At 45.6% G+C, this 23954-nt stretch overlaps 1 protein-coding gene across 3 annotated transcripts; it reads left to right on the forward strand.

Annotated features, from left to right (window-relative positions):
* Window positions 1–19351, forward strand: IFNAR2 (interferon alpha and beta receptor subunit 2). 3 transcript variants are annotated; one of them, XM_081199299.1, is made up of 12 exons: window positions 1–145; window positions 4548–4644; window positions 5554–5612; window positions 8146–8187; window positions 8321–8441; window positions 9652–9723; window positions 9969–10049; window positions 13209–13381; window positions 14245–14387; window positions 15003–15165; window positions 15399–15520; window positions 16346–19351. In XM_081199299.1, the coding sequence occupies exons 3-12, from the start codon at window positions 5570–5572 to the stop codon at window positions 17072–17074; spliced, it is 1689 nt and encodes a 562-aa protein (XP_081055425.1). In that variant the 5' UTR covers window positions 1–145; window positions 4548–4644; window positions 5554–5569; the 3' UTR covers window positions 17075–19351. The 3 variants fall into 3 exon arrangements, with proteins under 3 accessions (XP_081055425.1, XP_081055426.1, XP_081055424.1); XM_081199300.1 differs by lacking the exon at window positions 1–145 and adding an exon at window positions 1405–2415; XM_081199298.1 differs by lacking the exon at window positions 1–145 and adding an exon at window positions 3777–3812.
* Window positions 19352–23954: the final 4603 nt, after the last annotated feature.

Consider the following 23954-nt stretch of genomic DNA (forward strand, 5'->3'; position numbering starts at 1 on the left):
TTTCGCTTTCGGATCCGGCGGAGACGCCTCGGCTGCCGAGCGAGCGACATGGCGTCCGCCTGGAGGAGAGCCTCGAGGGCTCGGCCGCTGCAGCGGCGCAGGCGGCGGGGATGAGAGCGGCGGCGGGGCGCTCGGGCGCGGCCAGGTGAGCCACTTCGAAGGAGGCAGGCGAGGACGAGGCGCCCGAGTGTCCGCGGGGGAAGCGAGGCTGGCGAGGTCGGGGGCTGGGGCTACGCCTCGGCGGGTCCCCCGCGCAGCCTGGAGCTTCTCGGCGAGGCGGTGGAGGCCGGCACAAGCCGGGCTCCTCCGCCGACCCTCGCACAGCTCGGGCCTTGCAGGCTGGCGAGGAAGGGGAAGGAGGGAATGAAGTTAGCGAGGGATGGCGGCGCTCATGCGTCGTCTAGCGCCGCCTCGCGGGACGAAACGGGCGCCCATTTAGTGCTCCCACGCAGGACTCGGCTTGAACTCCGTGGGGAGACCCGTTTCCGAAGGAAATGGCAGCTGAAATAAACGGGCTCATCCCCTGAGCTGAAGCCTTAATGATGATGATCCATCCAAATGCTGGTTATTTGTGGCTGCTGGCTTGTGTTTAAAGTCTCTCTGGATTTTGTATTGTATTCTGCTTTGTGAGCTGCCCTGACCTATAATGAGGGAAGGGCAAGGTGTAAAATCTGTGTAAGAAGCAAAGAAACAGTTCCTCCTAGAAGATTATTTGTTGTTTTTAAGCCCATTGATTTCAGTGGGTTTCAGTGAGCTTAGGTTTGAAAGGCAGAAGTGCTAGTAAGGGCATTGGACCTCACTGCTAGGATGAAGCCACAAGACGGCTCATAAATTTGGTATTAAAGAAGTCTCTTATTCTATTAGCAAGTGTGGCTTAGCTTCTAGGCAAATTCTGGCTGTGCTAGCAATCCAAAAGGAAAAAAAAGAAGCCTAGAAACAGTATTGAAAAATGAATCTTTATCAAGTAATAATTGTGCCCAAGCCTTTTGCTTGTTGACAGCCTTCTTCAGGGGTATAAGATTAAGGTTCTGCTGACAACAGAAATTCTAGTCTGGTATTTGCCCATGGGCGGATAATGAAGAAGGAACAGGTCACACACACACAATCCATTTCCCAAACATCCTCATATGTTCAGATGAAGACGCTTAGAATCATCTTGGCAAACTCTGCCTTATCGGGGTTCAAGCATTCAGACCTCTCTCTGCAACACAGGAAGCTCTGGAGGGCTGTGGGCGCGTGCAGAGATTTGGAGACAGGGTTTGCATGTGCTTCCCAAGCCTTCTCCCGCATGTGTTTGCCCAAAATTCCTGAAGAAGGCTAAACAGAAGTTAGCTTGTCATGGTAACCTTAATCTCTGCTGCTGAAGAAGGTTGTCATCAACCAAATGTGTGAGGCGTTTTAATTTGTTATTATTTGAAATAAGATGGATTTTTCAGTACAGTACCATGTTTCTCTCTCTCTCTCTCTCTCCCCCCCCCTTTGATTTTGGGGGCTGCCCCCATTTCCCCCTTCGCTGATAGTTGGGAAGGCATTAAAAATCCGGTGGATGGATAGCTATGCTAAAAACGCCCTGGGAAGGACATTATTGGTTTTTGTTCATCATGCTGCTTACCTATGGACCTGCACTAATGGGAAGACATCAGTGAATCTTGTGTGAATTTTATGTTAACAGTGTAGATCCTCTGGCCTTTGTGCCTTATTAGGTCTATGAATCTGTTTTCCTTAAGCCATGGTCATCTTCCCCACACTTAATGTCATATAGGCTGTCAGATGTGGCACAGGCAAAGTTGTCATTGCAAAGGAAAAAATTGAGATGCTTTAAGTGAGCATTGGATTGTTCCTTGGGAAGTGAAGCTTGTATTCAGCATCTTTCCTGCATGGCTGAATTTTTATTTTGTGGGCTGGTTTTAATTCAGGCCATTGTGTGAAGGAAATTATCTCACCTGACATTATGGCCCTGCCCACCTGGCAGAGTGGCCATTGCCTGGATCCCTATCTCTGCTTTATGTGAATGAGCAAACATGGCAGCTACCACCATGCTTAATTTAATCCTAAAAGTCATTACAGAGCATTTTTGAAATACACAGCTTTCTTCGTTCAATCTCTATATTCACAAAATCATAGAATTAGAGAGTTGGAAGGGACCACAATTCCTTTTGCCTCAAAGGGCTGTTGGCTTGTCATGTGAAAGGAAGACACGTAGTGCAATTTTAAATGTGTTTACTGCACTCAAAATTGAGGCCCTGTGGTTTCATTGCCACTCACTTCCTGTTACGTCTCTTCTTGTGAAAGGGAAATGGTGATTACTTAAACATTACAGTATTGTCTTTAGATGTGTGAGTTTCACCAGAAACCAGGGTATTTTCCTGATGCTTTCAACCTTATACCAAGCACCTCATGTGAAAGTTTTTAAAAGTAAGCTTGGTGTTTAATTAATTTGATGCCTTCTTAAGTGTAGTCTCAAACAGAGGACAGGACTCATTTTGTAGTAGAAGGGATATCTGTAGAAATAGCTTATGCTAGAAGTGTTGAGATGCAGCTCATCTTGTATTAAGGCTGAAGATATTTGAATGGGGGAAAGTCGATGGAGAGAGAAATCTCCAAAGGCTCCCTGCCTTCTTTCTCTCTGACATCTGAAGCAGAGATTAGACATCTTCCTTTCGTAATATGCTTGTGCAGACATCAAAATATGAGCAGGTGTAGTTTATGCTGCAATTACTAACTTCTCTTAATGTGGGGTCACTCACTGATCAGATTTAAAAAGAAAATGGGACTGGCTGATTTAGAGGACAAAGCTTTTGTCAGGGTGCATCCACAAATGATATTTAAAATGGTGTTTACACAATCCAGGGCACTCAGATTATTAGAAAAGTCAGCTAGTAAAAAAAAAAAAATGCACAACAGAGAGTTTCCCTTACCATATCTACTAGCATACCAGCAAAGGGCCAAGCAAGTTAAGGGTCAGGATACAATCATGCAGTAGATATCCCCCCCCCCCCAACTTGGCTTAATCTCAGATTAGGGAAGGGATTTGCAGTGGCAGGAGGGATTCTGGAACCAAGTCTAGCTGCATTGATGAAAGAATGGAGGAGTGTGGAATTTCTCCCTTCTCACACTTCACAGAAAGAGAGAAAACATTCCTGCACACACTTGGGTTGTCGAAGGAATCTACACACATGTACAGCTAACTTAAAACTGGACTATGCTTCTAGCCAGGAACAGTTCAGGCGGGGAGAGAGACAAACATTTATTTTGCCACTTCAGTCTTTCCCAGGAATTGCATGATGGTGTAGCTGCAGTTAACAGGTGTTGCAGCTTGCAGGGGCTTGTCAAGGACATCACAAGGAACCATATCACTGGCTGTCAGGGAACTGCCATCAGTGCCAGAGGGAGAGAGCAAGCTCCAGAGGGATCCCAGAGAGCGTCCTGGGATTGGGAGAGGCAGCCCATCTTCTGGGGAAGGGAATCAGCTTAGCTCCAGTGGAGAAGGGGGGCAGATGGGGGAATCTGCGAGGCGGTCCCATGACTCCTTGCCGGGGACCAGCGGGGAGAGGAAGGGTCCTCCGCTGCCTACGTCCTCCTTGCGCAGAAGGCTTCCGCGCAGGGAGAGTAGGAGGAGACTAGGCGTCAAAGAACTTCTTTGCTGGAAGAAGTTTAAGAAACGCCCACTGACGGATTCTGCCAGCGATTGAGACAGCCACGGGTGAGTGGCTGTCTGGACAGGAAAGGTTCACTCAGGCAACCCAGCCAGGTGTTGGCACAGGCTTACGCATGAGCAACCCCTAGAACCATTACACTGGCCTACTGTGAAGGCATTTACAAAATGTTTGTCATAAACTAGAGTAAAAGATTACCTGTTTATCATATGGGCTGAATTTAGATGTCATGCTAAGCCATTAACTATGATTAAATAAACCCTGTGCACAAGCTCTATGCTGGTGAATAGAGCACTTCTGTTTTCTCCTTCCTTAAATGAGTAGGATCACAAACCACATCTAAAGCCATGCTTGAGATTTATTTATCGCAAGCAAATCAACATTCAGAAGCCAAGAACAAAGCTTAGGGTCAGATCATGGTTTGGAGAGAACTAAATGTGCTGGTTCAAAAGTAACACAAGGCCAGTAACACCATAGTTTGTATTCTCACTTGACTGAATGAGGAGTAAAGCAGGAGAGCTGAGCCTATGAGTGCCGGTATGACATCTCATGTACAGGATCATTTGCTGAACCATAGTTAATGACCTAATATTCTTTCTGAATGTGGATGTGTTTACCTGATGTCCAATTTCGTTGGTTATTTTTACATGCTGTGTTTCAAGCTGTTCCTGAACCCTATGAAGGGAATAGGCACAAGGTTGATTTCCCATTTGACAAAGGAGTACCTGTTTAAGGAAAATCCCAAACTGTATTGTGTGTACAAGAATACTCCAAGCCTGCCAGTAACTTTGCCTCCTGAGAAGTCAGGCTAAAGATGTCACACTGTATTTTAGTGTTAACCGTTCCGGTTGAACAGTGTTTTTATCTGAAAAGAGTTTCATTGGATTGCAGATGCAAGAGTTACGTCAGCAGTAGGGATCACCCAGCAGGATGTGATTTTAAACTATGATGGCACTTTCCATGGGACCACTGCATTTCTGCAAACCTGGTGAGTTAAACCTAGAAAGAATTGAGCTCTTTGGGTCCCCATCACTTCACTTGCTTCTTGTTTGAGCAGCCTTCAGAGGCTCCTGCTTCTTCTTTGCCAAATAAATTTGATTCTCAACTTCTGCCATTTTCCCAATAACAAATCTACTCAGTTGAATCCAGGAGTAGCCAGCAGGGAGGTGAGCTGTTGTGGGCCTGGTCTCGAAGCAGCAGCAGCAGCAGCAGCAGCAGCAGCAGCACTGCCTGGTACTAGGGCAGAGCAGGAGAGTAGCAAGGCTACGGCTGTGGAGGTACACAAATGGAAACAATAAGGTGCTTCTGGAAGGGCTCCTGCACAACCCTGACCTCCACCTGCCTCCACACCATTCTGATATTTGGTGGTGATGCTGCCGCCATCGGGTTAGGTCCACCTTTTGGCCCTCCCAATCATGGCTGAAGGTGAGTATTAAGTGAAAACTGTGTAAGGGTAATTTTAACACACACGCCCCCTCCAAAACGAGAGAAGGTTGGAGACTTTGCCCCCATATCCTTAGAGTTGCTGTAAGTTTGGACACGGAAAGCAAATCATTGAACTTGCCGACTCTGCAACTGTGGTTGCGCCACACATTTATTCTGCAGATAATGTATAAGCTCTTTCAGGGAACTGTACTTGTGATTTGCTAATACACTAGGCTATAAACAGAAGAAAGAGGATCCTTTAGTGTACTCTCAGAATTCATCAAAAAAGCTGTTTCCCATTGTAAGCAGAAAAGAACTCTGTCTCGTGCAGAGCAGAAAGCTTGTTTTACTGCCTGCCCGAATGCCTGTTTTTAAAATTTGAAGATCCTCTTTGTATTCTGAGCTTTGTACTGCCCCTCATTGATCTTAAATGCATCTGCATCCTGTTTGTCTGTGCTCTTCCTGCTTCTAGGATGCGGTTTTAAACTATGATGGCATTTTTCATGGGACCACTACATTTCTACAAATTTGGTGAGTTCAGTCTAGAAATAATTTAATAGTTTAGGCTCCCAACCCTCCTTTCTTGTCTCAGCTACAGGTTCTTTTTCTTTGTCAAATAAATTTGATTATTAACTTCTGCTAATCATAGATGGCTCAGTGAAGACAACTTTCACCAAGAAGTGAAAATACATCGAGACTGCTTGAGTCTCTTGACATAAGGGGAAAATGTACTTGTGTTCAGTCACTAAGAGAGATGGAATCACAAAGCCAAAACTAAGCATTTAAAAATTCCATTTAGGTCAATGTGATACACCTAAGGAATGTGCAGCCTCATCCTGTGCGTGTTTACTCAGAAGCAAGTTTCACTAAATTTGTGGTTTTTGCTTGAAACCACAAGGAAACACCTGTAACATCACGGTTGTGTCAGGAGTCCTGCAACAATGGCATTCCTGTTTTTGAAAGGCGTTTTAGCCATTCTTTGTCAGTTTTTGGACTTTCTCTTGTTAAAATAATATAAGAGAGACTTAAGTAATTTTACTGCAGTATGAGCTATGTTAGGCAGAAGCATTCTCCATCTGACGAATTAGAGCCAATGACCCTCCTCTCCCGTTTCAATTAATTATGTTGCAGTCTTTCAGATGAGTGGCATAATAAGGTGGTTGCACCTCTTTTTTGGAGGTGAATTTTTTTATTTTAATGCAACTACTTTCACAGCTGAACTGCCCAGCTAGTTCCCTGCTCATTTTTGTATGTAGTTGTAGTATAAACTTAAATGGAGCCTTCAGCTGTATGCACAGTTCTCCTCTTTAAGCAAACGCGACACGGCTTTGTGGGATGGTGGCCTCAGCCCCTGAGGTGACACAGCACTTATTGCCCTTTGATTCTGCGGACTGGCAGAATTAACACTGCTGTTAAAGGTGTACTTCAGATTGAGACCAACTGCAGTACTGATAGTATAAAGGTAAAAAGTCCCATCTGAATAGATCTGCAGTCCTGCTTCTGGTTCACATAGTCCCCTTAGCCAATGCTGTTTACACGTGTTTATGATGTTTCTTTTTGCAAAAAGAATGAGGAAAAGGAAGGGCATGTTCAAATCAGGCTTTAACATGTATTGCACCGGATCTTTGTTTTTTGGTGATTTGTGTGCCATTTCCAAAAAATACTCCTTGGAGGATCAATACATTGTTTAATACATATCAACAAATGGAGAACTGGCATGAAAATGTCCTATAAATTAAATGTGATATGTGCCGTCCTACAGATAATAAACAGGAAACTTTGTATATAGAGATACTATAGTAAGAAATGGAGGTCATTTCACTGAAGCGCTACCCATAGTTATTTACACCCTGTCAGACTGAAATTCCTCTTCCCCACACTGTTTGACCATCCTTTGAGTATCTCATCCGTTGTAACCCCTTTCAGCCACTTTCTCAAAAGCAGCACATCTACCCTGTTTTAAAGCATTGATGACAGACAGAGATAATTCTTCAAAATCTAGGGTTGTTGGTTCATATGCTTAAATAGAAACAGTAAAATGGGTAAGGCGAAACAGCTTTTGGCGAAGGATCCTAACAACCATCTGGCAGCATGAAACTAAATAAAAGGAGCAGAAAGGCCAATATTTAGCAAGTCTTCTGTTACAAGTGTGATGTTGGGGAAGGAGAAAGGCCACCGCCTTTTAAGGGTTCTGACTTAACACTAGCAACTCATAGATATGTATGAAGAAGAAGAGGAAGAGTTTGGACTTGATATCCCGCCTTTCACTCCCCTTAAGGAGTCTCAAAGCGGCTAACAATCTCCTCTCCCTTCCTCCCTCACAACAAACCCTCTGTGAGGTGAGTGGGGCTGAGAGACTTCAGAGAAGTGTGACTGGCCCAAGGTCACCCAGCAGCTGCATGTGGAGGAGCAGGGAAGTGAACCCAGTTCGCCAGATTATGAGTCCACCGCTCTTAACCACTACACCTCACTGGGTGTATACTTTTCGCCCTATCTGAGCAGATGCTGCGCATGTTCTCACCCCAGCCGGCTATGGGGGTCCCCATGCAGAACCTATAGTACTTCTTTGTGGGTGGGATCTGTCTGCTCTGATTGCAACAACAACCACCTCCCCATGGTCCACCCAAACAGAAATTTGAACCTGCAGAATAAATTATGCTAATTTACATTGTACTTATGGCATGATTTATATTGATAGCTGCATATACAGAAACTTGAAATACTTTGGACACAATTAGAGATGTAAAAACTAGAAAGGAGAAAGATTAAAATGTGGGGTTGGAAGGAGATGGGGTATAGATTGCTTAGAACTAAGAGCCATAGAGGAGGAGAGGGGGAATAGAGGTGACTAGCCCTGCCCAAGATCGCCCTGACTTAACACACATTTTCAAACTTCTCCAAAAGTCCACTTCCACCTCCATTTGGAGAGATAGCAACAAATCTTGTCTTTTGAGTTCTTTTCCCAGGAAGTACATTCCACTCGGCATACAAACAGTGTTATGTATGTTTTCTACATTGAACAGATTTTATCCCCCCCTCATGTATATATTGTTTTAATTTATAGTGTACATCGGTGCTCTGATTTCTGCTCTGTGCAATTTAATTGGTAAGTATTTTCAAAGTACTTAACATTTGCTGCCAGGTTCACATTGTATTTTGTTGGGAATGAGCAGCAAGATACATAGCTATTTCATCATGTATGATCGATAAACTTTGTACATTCTATTTTGCCCCGCAAGAAACATCTGCTGAACTCAAGTTGAAAATGAAGGCAGAGGATTTTGAGTACATTTTAACATGGGAAGCTGGAAATAATACAGGGACAGCCACATGCTACAATGTGATGTATAAAGAGAGAAGGTACCTATGCTTTTCCTAAAATATATTCTCACGTTCTGTAAATTATTATGAATGACTGATATTTGGTACAAGATCATTATTGGTTTGGATGTTTCTAGTTAAGGTCCTGTCATATGAAGAACAGAAACCAAGAGTTCTCTGGCAGCTTAAAGACTTAACAGATTTGATATGGCATGTGATTTTGCAGACTGCGTTCCACTTTATCAGAGGCATGAACTATTATCCTTAGAAGATATATATACACATGGCTGTAGAGGGGGAAACCTGCACATGTGGGGTCACATGATCATTAAGTACAATACGTGCTAAGTCAAGCCAAACTTGGATGGATGCAAATTAACAGCAATAATGGGGGGGGGGGTGTGCTAACAAGAATAAGAGTGCAATCCGGACCCCAGTGGGATGGCAGTGGGGCTTGGCAGAGTGACAAAGCCACACCACATCCAGAGTCCCATTGATTTCACCAGCTAGGGTGGAAGGTGGGGTCAGGGGCAGGAAAATTGTGTTTTGTTGCTGTGACAACTCCAGTTTGGAACAACAGGGGGGCTGGATTGGGCCTGTTTCCACATCTGACTGGTAGCTGGGCCAGCATTTGATGCCTCTGGTAAAGTGGATTCTCAGTCATGAAAATTTATCCCATAGTAATTTACTTTGTTTCCTAAATGTTACAAGACTCTTTGTTGGTCTTGCTGCAGTAGACCTGCAGTGCTATCCTTTCTACATCTTCTCAGAAGTCAGTCTCATTGCAATGAGAGTCCCAAGCAAGTGGGCATCTGACTGCAGTCTTAATACAGCAGTCATGAAATGGTCAGCATGGAAACAAAATAGAAAAGATTCAGAACCAGACATTCACATGAGGCTGCACTAACTGTTATTTAGGTATCAAGCTGTGCTGAGGCCTCATAGGAGAACAGCCATTTCAGGTTTGTGTTTCCTATTGATGCAGCTATAATAACCAGCTGTTACTCAAGTCTGCCTCATAGTTCTCAGGAAGGTAAGAGAGATGAGAGCTGGACTTGGGTGAGGTGACAGCATTTAGCCATTAGGAAGCAAACACCCCTCTGTTTGGTCAATTAACAAAGTACATTATCTGATTTGCACATAAACTAACATAAGGGAAGAGTCACAGGCTGATCTTCCTACAGAGTTCCTCACAAGAGACAGATAACAATAAATTAATCCTCCAATATGCTTCTCTCCCCTTTGAAAGCTCAGTTTGTCCTTGGCTATCAAAATCAGCGGGAAGAAACCAGGCGCATGATTCCTCTTTCAGTAAGTCCAAGTAAGTAAGGCATATTTTAGTAGTCAGTACTCATACGTATATGTTTGTCCTTGTGATGTTTCCCAATCAGGGCAAACTTGGGGGCAAATTCCCAGGGGAAATCTAACATGTTTCTGAATGGAAGCACAAGTAATTGAATTCTAGGAGCAATTGGTAGCTGGTCCTGGAAAAGAAATTATGTTTGGGGGTTGCTCTCCCCTGGGAACTTGCTTCAGACAGACACCCTCTCTTCTCCTTCTTGCCAGGTCCCAGCAAAATGAGGCTCCAGTATCTGGGGAGCTGGCCATTTGTCCAGCTGGTGCATGGTCCAAAAGCGGCAAAGACCGGTAAGCACTCAAAGGCAAGCAGATGTTGAGATCCAAGGCAATATGTAGGAACTAGGCACAGTCCTCACACAAGATGAGATGCAGCGGCTGAGACGCAGACTCCAAGGCTAGGGCAAGGGCAGGAAACCTGAGGCCCTCCACATCTTGCTCAACTCACTGTACCATCTGCTGTGTGGGCTTGGGCTGATGAGAGTTGACATTCCACAGCATGTGGAGGGCCCCAGATTCTTCAGTCCTTGGCTCTGCCTTAATGTGGCCTGGTACACAAGGGTTGGCTTTGGGTCCAGCTGACAATACTCAGGAAGTACTGCAGCCTAGAGGACTAACTTGAACTACAGTGTTCAGTCTTGGCTGGAGCCCAAGTCCCAGTGGTGCAGCATGAGAAAACTACAGTGGTGCCTCGCAAGATGAAATTAATTCGTTCCGCAATTCTCTTCGTCTTGCGGTTTTTTCGTCTTGCGATGCACGGTTTCCTATAGGAATGCATTGAAAATCAATTAATGCGTTCCTAGGGAAACCGCCTTCAGACCAGGTCCGGGGACAGTCTGTCCCCGGACCTCTTCTGAAGGCTGGGGGGGGGGACAAGGGCTTTTCTTCCCACCCCCAGCATTTTAAAAAACCCTGGGACAGCGGAGGACTTCTCCGCTGTGCGGGGCTATCTTAAAATGCTGGCGGGCGGCATTTTAAAATCGCTCCGGACAGCGGAGGACTTCTCCGCTGTCCGGGGCGATTTAAAAGCCCCTGGGAAGGCAGGCAGGGGGGACAAAGACTTTCGCCCCCTGCCCGCCTTCAGAAGGTGTTCCCGCCCCCCGCCCCACTTCGGAACAGCTTTCCGAAGTGGGGCGGATGGGGCAGGTGTCCCCGCCCCCCCGCCCCACTTCGGAACAGCTTTCCGAAGTGGGGCAGCGGGGCCAGGTGTTCCCGCCCCCCCTCCCCACTTCGGAAGAGCTTTCCGAAGTGGGGCGGCGGGGCCAGGTGTCCCCGCCCCCCCGCCCCACTTCGGAAGAGCTTTCCGAAGTGGGGCGGCGGGGCCAGGTGTTCCCGCCCCCCTCCCCACTTCGGAAGAGCTTTCCGAAGTGGGGTGGCGGGGCCAGGTGTCCCCGCCCCCCCGCCCCACTTCGGAAGAGCTTTCCGAAGTGGGGCGGCGGGGCCAGGTGTCCCCGCCCCCCCTCCCCACTTTGGAAGAGCTTTCCGAAGTGGGGCGGCGGGGCCAGGTGTCCCCGCCCCCCCGCCCCACTTCGGAAGAGCTTTCCGAAGTGGGGCGGCGGGGCCAGGTGTTCCCGCCCCCCCTCACCACTTCGGAAGAGCTTTCCGAAGTGGGGCGGCGGGGCCAGGTGTCCCCGCCCCCCCGCCCCACTTCGGAAGAGCTTTCCGAAGTGGGGCGGCGGGGCCAGGTGTCCCCGCCCCCCCTCCCCACTTCGGAAGAGCTTTCCGAAGTGGGGCGGCGGGGCCAGGTGTCCCCGCCCCCCCTCCCCACTTCGGAAGAGCTTTCCGAAGTGGGGCGGCGGGGCCAGGTGTCCCCGCCCCCCCGCCCCACTTCGGAACAGCTTTCCGAAGTGGGGCGGCGGGGCCAGGTGTCCCCGCCCCCCCGCCCCACTTCGGAACAGCTTTCCGAAGTGGGGCGGCGGGGGCAGGTGTCCCCGCCCCCACTCCCCACTTCGGAACAGCTTTCCGAAGTGGGGCGGCGGGGGCAGGTGTCCCCGCCCCCACTCCCCACTTCGGAACAGTGTTTTAAAATGCTGGGCACGGGGAGATTTTAAAATGCTGGGGGTCTGCAGCGCTTCGCTCCCGACCCCCAGCATTTTAAAATCTTCCCAGGACACGGGGAGATTTTAAAATGCTGGGGGTCGGCAGCGAACGCTTCGCTCCCGCCCGCCAGCATTTTAAGATCGCCCGGGGCAGGCGGGGGGGAGGTAGGCGGGGGGGAGCAAACACTTTTGCCCCCCGCCGGCCTTCAGAAGAGGTCCTCTTCTGAAGGCCAGCTGTGGGCGAAAGTCTTTGCTCCTGACCGCCAGCATTTCCCTATGGGCTTTCGTCTTGCGATGCAAGCCCATAGGGAAATTCGTCTTGCGAAGCGCCTCCAAAACAGAAAACCCTTTCGTCTTGCGGGTTTTCCGTCTTGCGAGGCATTCGTCTTGCGGGGTACCACTGTATACACCTCTGTTTTCCTCTATTGGCCTGCCGGTCAATTTAATCAGGCTCCTGTGGGCAGTTTATTTCCTGGGGTAAAATCCTTTAAAAAGGTTAACAACTTCAATCCTAAAAAAAGGGCAACAACTTTGGGTCGGCTGTCACGGCCCTTCACTTCATCAAATCTGGCCCTCTTTGAATAAAGTTTGGACACCACTGCCCTATCCCCTGTAAAGAAGAGATGGTCTTGGGATGTTTGTGGCAAAGAAACACAGGATGGAAATGAGAAAGGCAACCGTTAGTAGGAACTGAGCAAGAAAGAGCAGAGGGAAGGAGCTACTTGGTTCTGGAGATAGACAAGACCTTTGTATTGGCTGGGGATATGCATCCATAAACTGGATAAATATTGAGTCATCTGCATGCTAAGAGAGGAATTGCCCCTCCTGCACTGCCTTCCCACAGACCTAAAAGCCATCTCTCTCACTCTGCCCACCCACAAATACAGCCCTCTGCCCTTTTCTCATCACTGGAGGTGGCAGTAGAGGAGTCCAAAGGAAGCATTTGTGAGTCGAGGACCCTCCACCCGCATAGAATTATAATAAGACAGACAGACACATTATTTTAGGTTAATGGGCAAAATTAGGCCACAACTTTTATTGGTTACAGCATGTGAGTAGTATTGGCTTAGGCATTGGATTAAACAGCAATACACGACTCCACCCCACACAGCCGGGAGTCATAACAGGGTTAACAACCAATGGGAGGAGCTTGTTGATGCAAATACAACTGGAAGCTCCCCCATGACGTCACCAAGGTACCACAGTATTTGAAAAGCCACCAAATGTACATTTGCACTGACATCCTTCTCACAGAATGGGACACTTCATATCAAATTAGGGAATGAGGGTGAGTAAATATATGCTTGATCTCACTCCGGCATTCTGGACAACTTTCATGTGACGCTTTTGAATTTCTGCTTTATATCCAGTTGGGAAGTACTGATTGGCTCCTCCTTGTTTCCATTTACAGTTATCCCAGACCGAATATGAAGATTGTCGCAGAGTGTTCCAATATCACACGTTCATTCTGTAACTTGACAAAAGAGTTCACAGATCCCTGCAAGGCATACATAATTGTAGTGGATCAGGTCACAGAAAGTGGAGTACATTATTCAGCTATTCAGTTCAGTCCATATGCTGACAGTAAGTAATTTGCTCCTTATTTATGTTTGAAGCACATACCTTATGCTTCCTATAAGTCCTTGTCAACCACGCAGGTTTCACACTGGCCAAGGCAGAAGGTAGAGGCCAGTTGTCAACCCCCACTAGGTCAGCTCCCAGCAGGCTCCAAAGCTGTCAGTGCCCTGCCCCACGTGCGGAGGGAACGCACTACCACTGGCACCATGGGAGAGGGAGGTACCAGCATGGCTGCCCCCCCGGACACGCGCTGCGCACCCTCCCACTGCGAACAGTGCGCCACGCCCCTGGGACGTGCGCCAGCCCCACCTCCGCCTGCTCACCGCCCCCCCCCCCCGGTGCCAGAGCATGCAGAGCCCTGGCACCAGCAACCTCATGCAATTCTAGCCCCCCAAACCACCTAGACTCGCTCCTTCTTCAGTGTATTATTTTCAGCTATTTAGATCATCGTTCTTTAAGTGCCAAGAGGTCTCATGGTCCTGACAAGCTTTATCTCCAGCTCTCTATGGCCATCCTCTTGCTTTTCAATGGAATGAATGGCAAACTACACCCCACTAAGATCAGAACACAGGACTAGGTGCCGTATTCAGAGCAGGCTTTCGGGAGTAGAAATGAGGATCAAAGAAGGCTGAAGGCCAACAAGTTAAGAGGCTTAAAGGTCGGTTTGGGGAAATTTATAATCAATAGAAGCCCCGCCGTACCTATTTAGCTTTCAATCTGAAAGAAGCATACCTGGGAGAATGTATAATTTCATTTGAGATCTTATGTCCCAGTTAGTAGTGCATTGGATTGTAATTTCATTAATTTCTCTAGGGCAGAGCTTCCCAATCACATTGATTCCTTCTTTTCTTCCTTTCTTTGTTCAACAGCATGCCTAACACCACCCCAGTTTGAAATTTCTGCTTGTCCAAGCTGCGCAAATGTGACAGTGAAACTTTCAGCCTCGTTACTTCATGTATACCAAGAGCTTGATTATACGGTCACAGTGATAAGAGACAATGTCAAGGAAAAGGTCGGTTGCTTATGATTAAAAGGGAAATGGTAGACAGTATCAAAATTAATTCACTTCATCTGTAAGAAAGCTGCTATTTCTGTTTCTAGTTCAGGTATATCCAAACTTAATGGTTCTGCTTCCTGATCCATAGCCCTGTCTATCCTCCAAGGCAGGCCTAGAGTTCCTGTCTGGGTGGGTTTCACCCATTCACTTCAATGGAGAGGGCAGCTCCCCATGTTTTGCCCTTTCAGTGGCTGTTGACATTGAGATAGACCAGAAGGGCTGTATATATTGTTGGAGTGCCAGCAGGAATTGCTGGATTGAGATGTTTTGGATTAATAGGGTAGACCACTTCCCATGCCGGTACTTGAGGATTGGGCATAGCAACAGCTAAACCAGCAGAGTCCAAAGGCCGGAGGCTACATTGGTATTGCTGTGCCTTTGCACTGTTGCTGCAAGAAGAATTGGCAAGGCAAATATTTAGCAGATGAGCAGAAATGATAATGTTAGCTTTTTGTGTTTCCAGAGCACTTTAGGAAACATTTTCATAGGTATCCTTACAATAGCCCATGACATAGGCTAGTGTAATTATCCCCACATTCAATTGTCAGTCTTTTTCTTCTTCTTTTCTAGCGTGTTGTCAATACAACCAGACAAGAGAGTTTCCACACTGTCATTGGAGATTTGAGTTTCAATACAAATTATTGTATTGCTGTTGATGTGAGAACAAGTCTAAATAATCCGTGCACTCCGTCTGTCCCCAAATGCCTTATCCTCAGCTCCAATAATATATCAGGTATAATGAATTAAAGGGTGGGGAGGGGGTGCAGAGAATTAATTTAAAATTATTATTTTCTTAATTAAAAAAACCTAATAATAGATTATTGATTTTAGTATTTCAAGTAATGGTTTTTTAAAAAATATTATGAATTTTGGTAATCTAGTGCTCTGTGTGCCCAATAAAACCAGAGTGTTTCACAATAGCCCCCATATTCACTGTTCTTTAATCACGTTCTTTTTATCTTACAGGTCATATTATATTACCAGCGCTGTTGGGCATATTAATATCGTTGGCAGTACTACTCATTCTATTTGTCCTGTATAAAACCGGTGTTATTTGCTTAAGATGGAGGAAATGGCCAAGCGTCTTGGTATGTAGCCTTGAGACGGATTCTTTTTTTAAGATAAATAGCTTAATAAACTCTACTGTATGTATGTATATAGAAATTTATTTATTTTCTATCTTCTTTTCATGAAACATTCATTGTTGAAAAGACCTAAGGGTCAGTCCCAGGGTCAATGCCAGTTTCATAGGGTCAGGTGATATGAGAGTTTGCCCTCTCTGCCTGGAGAGCTGCTGTCAGTGATGGACAAATAATCTGACCAATTTCTCTATCCTGTTAACACTTGATCCTTGCTGCGAGACGTGAGGTAACAGGGAACCAGGCAGAGGGCCTTCTTGGTGGCGGCGCACGCCCTGTGGAATGGCCTCCCATCAGATGTCAAGGAAATAAACAACTACTGTGTCTGACCTTTAGAAGACATCTGAAGGCAGACCTGTTTAGGGAAGTTTTTAATGTTTGATGCTTTATTGTGTTTGAATATTCTGTTGTTGTTGTTGTTGTTGTTGTTTGATAGGACTTGTAATCAACAGCACCACAACATTTACATTTAGCCTTGTGTCCCGGGTATCTGGCCTCAAGACCATAAAAAGCTGGAATAAATAAGTGAAGAAAGAACCAGACTGTTCAGGGCTTTTTCAACAAAACCCCCTTTATTGAAAATGGAAGCAAATCCCAATGAAAGCCAAAAGATTCTTACATCTGTGGAGGGTTTCAGGATTAAGGCCAAAATATTGACATCCAATTAATATTTATTAATATTAATATTCAACTATGTATCACACCCCTATCTTTTTTGAAGGCATCTATTTTATTTTTCCCATCTGTAAATTTCAAAATTGTTTTTCTTTTCAGAGCATCATACCAAAATTAGACTATTCCCTTTTTAAATCAGAACCAGAAGAAGTGCACACCGTCCAGGTCACCCAACAAAGTAAAAAAAAAGTATGTGGATACGATTCCGATGAAGAGGACAGTGACAGCGTTGCTGGAAATGATGATTTATATACTGCACGTGGTTTTTTGGGGCAGACTTCAAAGTCTTGCTCGCAGGAGGACAATGCAGAGCCACCGTCCCTAGACTGCTCATCCACTATATGTACAATAGCTGACCCCCAGGATGATGAAACAGAAAAGCTTCTGCTCATAGGCTGCTCATCTGCTCCAAGTGAAATGCCTAAACCTGTAGATGTTGAAGCAGAAAACCTTCAGAATGATATTAGCAAAGAAGAAAGCCCAACAATTCAAATATTTCATCCTTCTCCTGAAGTGGACTCCCCTAATGAGCCAGACCTGGAGTGCAGCAGCTGTTCCAACGTAAACTTAAATACTGTGGTGCTAGGAATATCTGGCAAAAATATGGACATTCCTGCAACATTAAGCCCTTTCGAAGAGGATGCAGCAGACTCGAAAGAGTTGTGTGTTTCTGATGCATTTGAACTGAAACATTTCACTGATGCGCTAGAAATGCAGAACTCTGACATTCCTAACCTCTCTTGTTCCTGGCAAAATTCTAATGGGTCTGGAGAAAGCGAGTCATCGGATTCAGAAACGGACTGTGTTGGTGAATACATGAGCAGATGAATCAATGAATGCTCAAGTTAGCATTTTTCAGCTTCCAGTAAAACAATGTATTCCCATGTCATGGGACTAGGTGGGATCTGCTGTCTAATGCTATCAGTATTGTACAAGTACATATGAAAACGCAGCGCTGTTGTTAATTTCTGTAGCATTAATATGGTATGCTCTTCAATGGTTTTTGGCAATCCCATGGACTATTTGTCTTCCAAAATAACAGAGACCTTGCCTGTCTTGAGGATGAATTTCTCTTGTTACAATGATCAACCATTGCGCTTGATCATCAAGTGTTCTTAGGCATGATACAACACTTTCCTGGTAATTGTTCCAGAATGGTTCTCCTGTTTTCCTGCCAGTGATCTTTTAGACCCCCAGGGTTCATAGCCCTTTATCTATACCTCAGTTTATTTTGTGACCCGGAATGTTTACTGCCATCACATTTTATATCTGTTAACTCACACTTGGACATGCACTTCAGTTGTCCTTTTTCACTGGTCCTATTTGTATCCATGTCTGTTTTTCTTTATGAGGATGAAGTAACTCTCACCGTTATATTATTGGCAAGCTTTAAACCGGTTCTGTGTGATCCTTTGCTTGACAAGGGCTCCAGCGATGTGGTTAGAAAGGAGGCAAAAAGGTATACTATTGTCCTTGAACTCTTCCTGCCTGTCGTAGTGGGATAATCTTTTATCAGTTTCTCATTCTAGAGAATCTGATTGTAGCAATGGTCTGGAATGGATGTTGCCATCTTCGTAACGCCCTTGAGTTGCATGAAGTTTAAAACCATTTAATGTGAAGACATTTCCCTCAACATTCCTGTAATCAAGACTACGGCCTTCTTTGTACTGTGCAAGATCATCATGTTGAACACAGAAATAACGGCTGATGGATGATGAATGTACTGGGCCCCTGCTATAACCTTGTTGGGTCTAAAAAGCTTGTTGAAGCTACTCTGTGCAGGGGGAGAGAGAGTTTGAGCAGAGATGTGTTTAATCACCATTTGTCTGCCCCACATTGTCCCTGAAGTGGGCAGGAGCCACTGGCCTTATTTCTGGTCAGGCAACTTCTGTATAGCTTAGTGGTAGGCTCACGAATGCGAGCCTTTAGTGTGATCAACTCAGTCCTACTCTGCCAAGAGAGATTCAGTGAGTGCCTTCTATGCCAACTTTTAAACGCCTGATGAAAATGTTTCTATTCCACCTGGCCTGTGCAGGCAATTGAAGAGTACACCCCCCACAATGCTGTACTGACGGTTGTTTTTAATTATTTTTGCCTTAACTTGGTTTTAACTTTTTATTGTTTTACTGTATGGGTTTTTTTATATTGTTGTAAACTGCTGTGATTTTTTAAATAATACAATGGTATATAAATCATTTTTATAAATAAATAAGGCAAGAAGGCATGGAGTGAATAGCCATGCCATACACAGTTAGAGCAAAACAAATGTAACTTTTGCTCAATGGATTTGTATAGCAGCTCTCTAAACAGTTACTGTAAAGATGTTCCATGCAGAGGCACAGGAAGGGCTTATTTTAAAACAGCTTGAACATTAACCATTACAGGAAATGAAAACAACATGGGGAAAAGCATCCAGCTAAACCTGGCCTAAACTATGCCAGTGTTTGGCAACTTCTGTTCCTGGAGTCTGGATGCATAGCAGCCTGTTAGCATTTTTCTTCATTTTAGCATTCTTTGCAAGCTTTATTTGCACGCGTTATTTTAAATGTATCCTCCCAACATTTTGGGCAGTCAGAAAGGCAGGAGACTTCTTTTTCGGTTTCTCTTTTGTGTAATTTCTTGGGACTTCTCCTACAATAGTGTTTAGGTTTTATTTTCCTCTTAGATGTCAGGTTCTTGGACTGAACAGTGGACTTTTCTGTGATCTTCTGATCCTCCTTGTCAGAACAAACTAAAACGCTTTAACAACCCCAAACAGGACACAAAATGGTTTAAACAGTTTCATTCCTTCACAGTGGGAAAGAGGAACACCCTTCCTTGCAATGTTCTGTGTGATTTCTGAGCATTCTGAGAACAATTGCCTGCTTCATGGGAGCAGACCTGCTGTCCAGTACTTGAAAGAGCAGGTTGAAGTTCTTGCCATAACTGGACTAAGGAAAAATAATGCCAGAATATTTTCTTACCCAGCGGAAGTTCTTGCAGTTACCTCAGTATTATATGTATTTTCTCTGTACCTATTTTAAAGGATTAATAATTTTGTATGTCTTGAAGTATCATAACTGTACTCACTTTGCACATAAGTTTTACTAAAGTAATCTGAAATTATTTTGTTCACTTCATTTTCCTTGTGGTACATAACCCTTCGTGAGGAAGGCATGGGCTAATCCAGTGTTTCCCAACCTTTTTTGGGCAAAGGCACACTTGTTTGATGAAAAAAATCTCGCGGCACACCACCATTACAGCCCCGTGACGTCAGCGCGCAGCGTCACGCCGGGAGGGACGCACAAAAGTGAAAGTTTTCAATTTTTATCCCTCCCCCTTGCCGGGGAACCTCCAAGCTTTGGGGGTGGGGGGGGAGGAGGCAGCAAAGCAAGGGACTGAGGGACGGCGGCAGCTGAGGCAGCGGCTGTTGTGGTGGCGGCGATAGCGGGCGGAGGAGGGGGCGGCGGCGGGGCCGAGGTGGGCGGCGGCGGCGGGGGAGGCGGCGGCGGGTGGAGCAGGAGGGCGGCCGAGGCCGGTGAGGGAGTAGGGTTGCCCGGGGCTTGAGGAGCCGTCGCCGGGAGTTGCTGCTGCTGTTGTTGCTGCTGCTGCCCGGACATGCCGGCCTCCTCCTCGTCCGCTGTCTCGCGCTCCTCCCTTTTGCACGCGCTGCCCCGCCGCCGCCCCATTGGCTGGGTCCTGTCAGCTGATCCTGTGTTATTTCCTGTGTGTGTGTGTGAGGGGAGAATGGAGAGAGAAACCTCGGCACCACCACCGCGGAGCCGCCCCCGGCTCGACGCGGATCCTCGCCGCCGCCGCCTCTCACCGCCCGACTCGCCCGCCTCCCTCCCACGGCACACCAGCCAACGTCTCACGGCACACTAGTGTGCCGCGGAACACCGGTTGGGAAACACTGCATTGGGAAAACTGAGTTGCACAGCTAATTTTACACAGAGGAGACCTACTGAAACGAATAGACCTAACTTAGCCATGTTCATTAATTTCAGTAGACCAACTCTGAGTAAAACAGTTTGATATGGCCCTGTGTCTGTGTATTTCACAAAATAGTAAGCAATAGTTATAATAATACAATGCAGTCAGCACAAGTGAATACCACACTCTATGACATTGCACATTATACATAGCCTTCATGCTTGCTTGGCTAGATGTGACTTTGCTTTAATAAGATAACATGGACCAAGGTCTGGTTTAGCTGCAGGAATACTCAACCTCATACTGCCGTGTGTGCCAAATCTCCCAGGGTTGCTTTGAAATGGTGGTTCAAGTAAAATGAAAGCCAGTTGGAAGCCCACATAGAAATAAGCAGGCACATTTGAGAAACAGGCCCACGTCAATTGCAGTCTAATTATCAGAGCTTGCCCTGAAAAGGGGGGGAGGGGCTAGAAATATATTAATAAAAATAATTAATTGTTAATTGTAGCAAGAAAGTAATCTGGTCACTAGCTATGTCCTGAATTAAAGGGGGCTTATGATCACTTTTCCATGGTGTTTGGTGAAATAAGCAGTATAATACTGAAACCAATACGAAAGCAATGCAGATGGGGGAAACTAGATGTGTTCTCTGTTAACAGCTGCATGCAAGTGTTTAACCGCAAGGCATGTGTTTCATGACTAATATAGGTGGTTTTAATGTAAGGCCTCCAGTCATCTTTTATTGTTTAGTGTGCATCTGCAGCAGCACAACCGGACGCCTGCATCTGCCCCAGTTGCAATGAAACCTGTGTCTCCCATATCGGTCTCTACAGCCACAGCAGCAGCAGCTGTAACCTTTTGACAGTTTGACTTCACCTAAAAAGGCACAGGCCTCCATTGTCTCCCAAGACAAGACAGATGCCAACCAGTCTCAGATTTCTGATGTGCTGTCTGACTGAAGTCTCTCCAAAAACAAATCCATTAAGGAAGTCAATGAAAGTTATCATAAACAGGATAGGTCTCTGAAGTTTACAAGAGCAAATGCCTGTGAGAAAACGAAAGTGTTCAAAAACTGCCTCAAAGGAACCAGCAGAGCAGATTTGGTATATTCCACATCAAAATGCCCTGTTTTAAGTAGTAGCCAATATCTACCAATGGAAAAAGAAACAGATTCTCTGCAGTAATGCAACCAACAGGGATTTATTTATTTATTTATATAGATATTTACATCTGCCCTTTACCTTAAGGCAGTGATGGCCAAACTTGGCCTTCCAGCTGTTTTTGGACTACAACTCCCATCATCCCTAGCTAACAGGACCAGTGGTCAGGGATGATTGGAATTGTAGTCCCAAAACAGCTGGAGGGCCAAGTTTGGCCATCACTGCCTTAAGGTCACAAAGTGGTGAACCGAAATAAGGCAAATACAAACACTTAGGAGGTGGGGGCATGGGACGTAGGCTGTACAGTGATACCTCGGGTTAAGAACTTAATTCGTTCTGGAGGTCTGTTCTTAACCTGAAACTGTTCTTAACCTGAAGCACCATGAAGCACCACTTTAGCTAATGGGGCACCCAACTCACCAACCTAGCAGCCTCATTCTGCACCAGCCCTACCATCATCAAGGGCAGCCCCACTTAGAAGGTATGGCAGTAGCAGAGAGGAGGTCTCTTGACCAAGGGAAACTGAGGCCTGACTACCAGGTCTGTGAATGGACATAGCTGGAGTGGGGTACAAATAAATTATTATTCACAAATCAGTCTATGCTGGATGTAAGTACTCCAAATAGGACTCCAGTGGCAGACTGAAATTCAGGAATACTCCCAGACGAGGCACCTGTTCCTTCAAGGGGATCAGTTAGCTATTTACTACCTGATCTAAGGTGTGATGTGCTGATAAGAGGAAGCTGAATTCTAGATTTCTCCCCCAAATATGTTGACTCTTCACAAACATCTGCCATAGTTGCAAATGGTAAGCAGTACAGTCTAATAATATGTGTGCAACCACAGCAATGATGGGGAACCATAGGTCACGCAGATGTTGTTTACTCCAGCTTTCATTAGTCTGAACCAGAGCTCTCCAGAGCTACAGGAAACAACCTGCTGGGCCTTAGGAAATCTTACTGGCCACTCATAATGGCTCTTCCTGCTGTAAGCTGATATAGAAGATATAAATTATTCTGTATTTTAGAAAGATGGTGATATCAAATGACACTTTTAGGTGCTAACTACTCTTTATATTGAAATGCATAGTTAAGCCACAGAGATGTCTTTATATTTTTTAAAAAGGAACCTCGTGGCTCAGGAGCAATTTAGAATGGACATTTAATAGTTAAGCTCCCTCAGCAACACGTTTGAAAGTGAAGTGCAGTTTGAGAGGCTAACATTACACGATTGCACTGCTGTTGGGAATCTGATATAAGATGCACACTCAGTGCAAGTGTGTGCATCTTGCTCGCAGTACCAGACACCACACAGTAGCAGACTAAGGTCCAAATCTTTTTACTGTTGTAGAAGTAAATAAGCTTAGCAAACAGCTCTGAATAAAAGTTATACACAGAAAAGGAAGTTCCAGCTTGTAGGCTTTTCAGATACGGGTAGCTCAGTTGGTTAGAGCGTGGTGCTGAGAACACCAAGGTTGTGGGTTCGATTCCCGTAAGGGACAACTGCATATTCTTGCATTGCAGGGGGTTGGACTAGATGATCCTCAGGGTCCCTTCATATTCTATGATTCTATATACAAAATATCATCATTCCTCTAATACCAACTAACCAAGACTGAACTAGCTGGCATACATTAATCACAAATATAGTCTGGGCTCCGAGCCATTTGACCTTGCAACTGGCTCATTTGACCTTGCACCTGTGATTTACCTCACTCACGGGGTGATTTATGCTCATGAAGGAAATTAACCCCTTCCTACGTCCAGCCACTCCAACAATTGCTACAATCAGATTCTCTGCAATGAGAAACTGATCAAAGATTATCCCAGTGTGACAGACAGTAAAGAGGTCAAGTATATTAGCATCTCTCTTTGCCACCTCTCTAATTAGAACACTGGAGTCTTTGCCACGCAAAAAATCAGAGCCAGTTTAAAGCCTGCCAACAATCTGAGGGTGAGGGTGCTTCATACTGATAGAAAAACAAACAAAGGTATGAATTGGATCACAAGGCACAATGAATGCATTCCCGAGCATAAGTTCACATATAGTCTATCTGAAGGCCCTGAACCCTCCAGTTCTCTGAATAAACAGGCATAATGAGTTACAACCCTCAGGGTCTTAGGCTATGTATTACAGATAACAGGAAATCCATTCACAGTCAATTAATTACCAGCTTCACCATGGTCAACACCACTTGATGATCAAGTGGCACAGCTGATCAACTGTGATCGACAAATCCAACCTCAAGACAGAGGTTATATAGAATGAACATAGAACAGGATGGGAAGATATTGCGATGCATGTTTGCAATTACAGTGGTACCTCGGGTTACATACGGTTCAGGTTACATACGCTTCAGGTTCCAGACTTCACTAACCCAGAAATAGTACCTCGGGTTAAGAACTTTGCTTCAGGATGAGAAGAGAAATTGTGCTCTGGCAGCACAGCGGCAGCGGGAGGCCCCATTAGCTAAAGTGGTGCTTCAGGTTAAGAACAGACCTCCGGAACGAATTAAGTACTTAACCTGAGGTACCACTGTAATTCTATTCTAGAAACACAAAACGCTGGATTTATTTTCCAGCTTTCACAAATGGTTGTCTCAGGAGTCAGTAAGCAGTAAGTCACACTGTGCAAGC

This window comes from Podarcis bocagei, assembly GCF_964188305.1.
Source record: "Podarcis bocagei genome assembly, chromosome: 6".
NCBI lineage: Eukaryota > Metazoa > Chordata > Lepidosauria > Squamata > Lacertidae > Podarcis > Podarcis bocagei.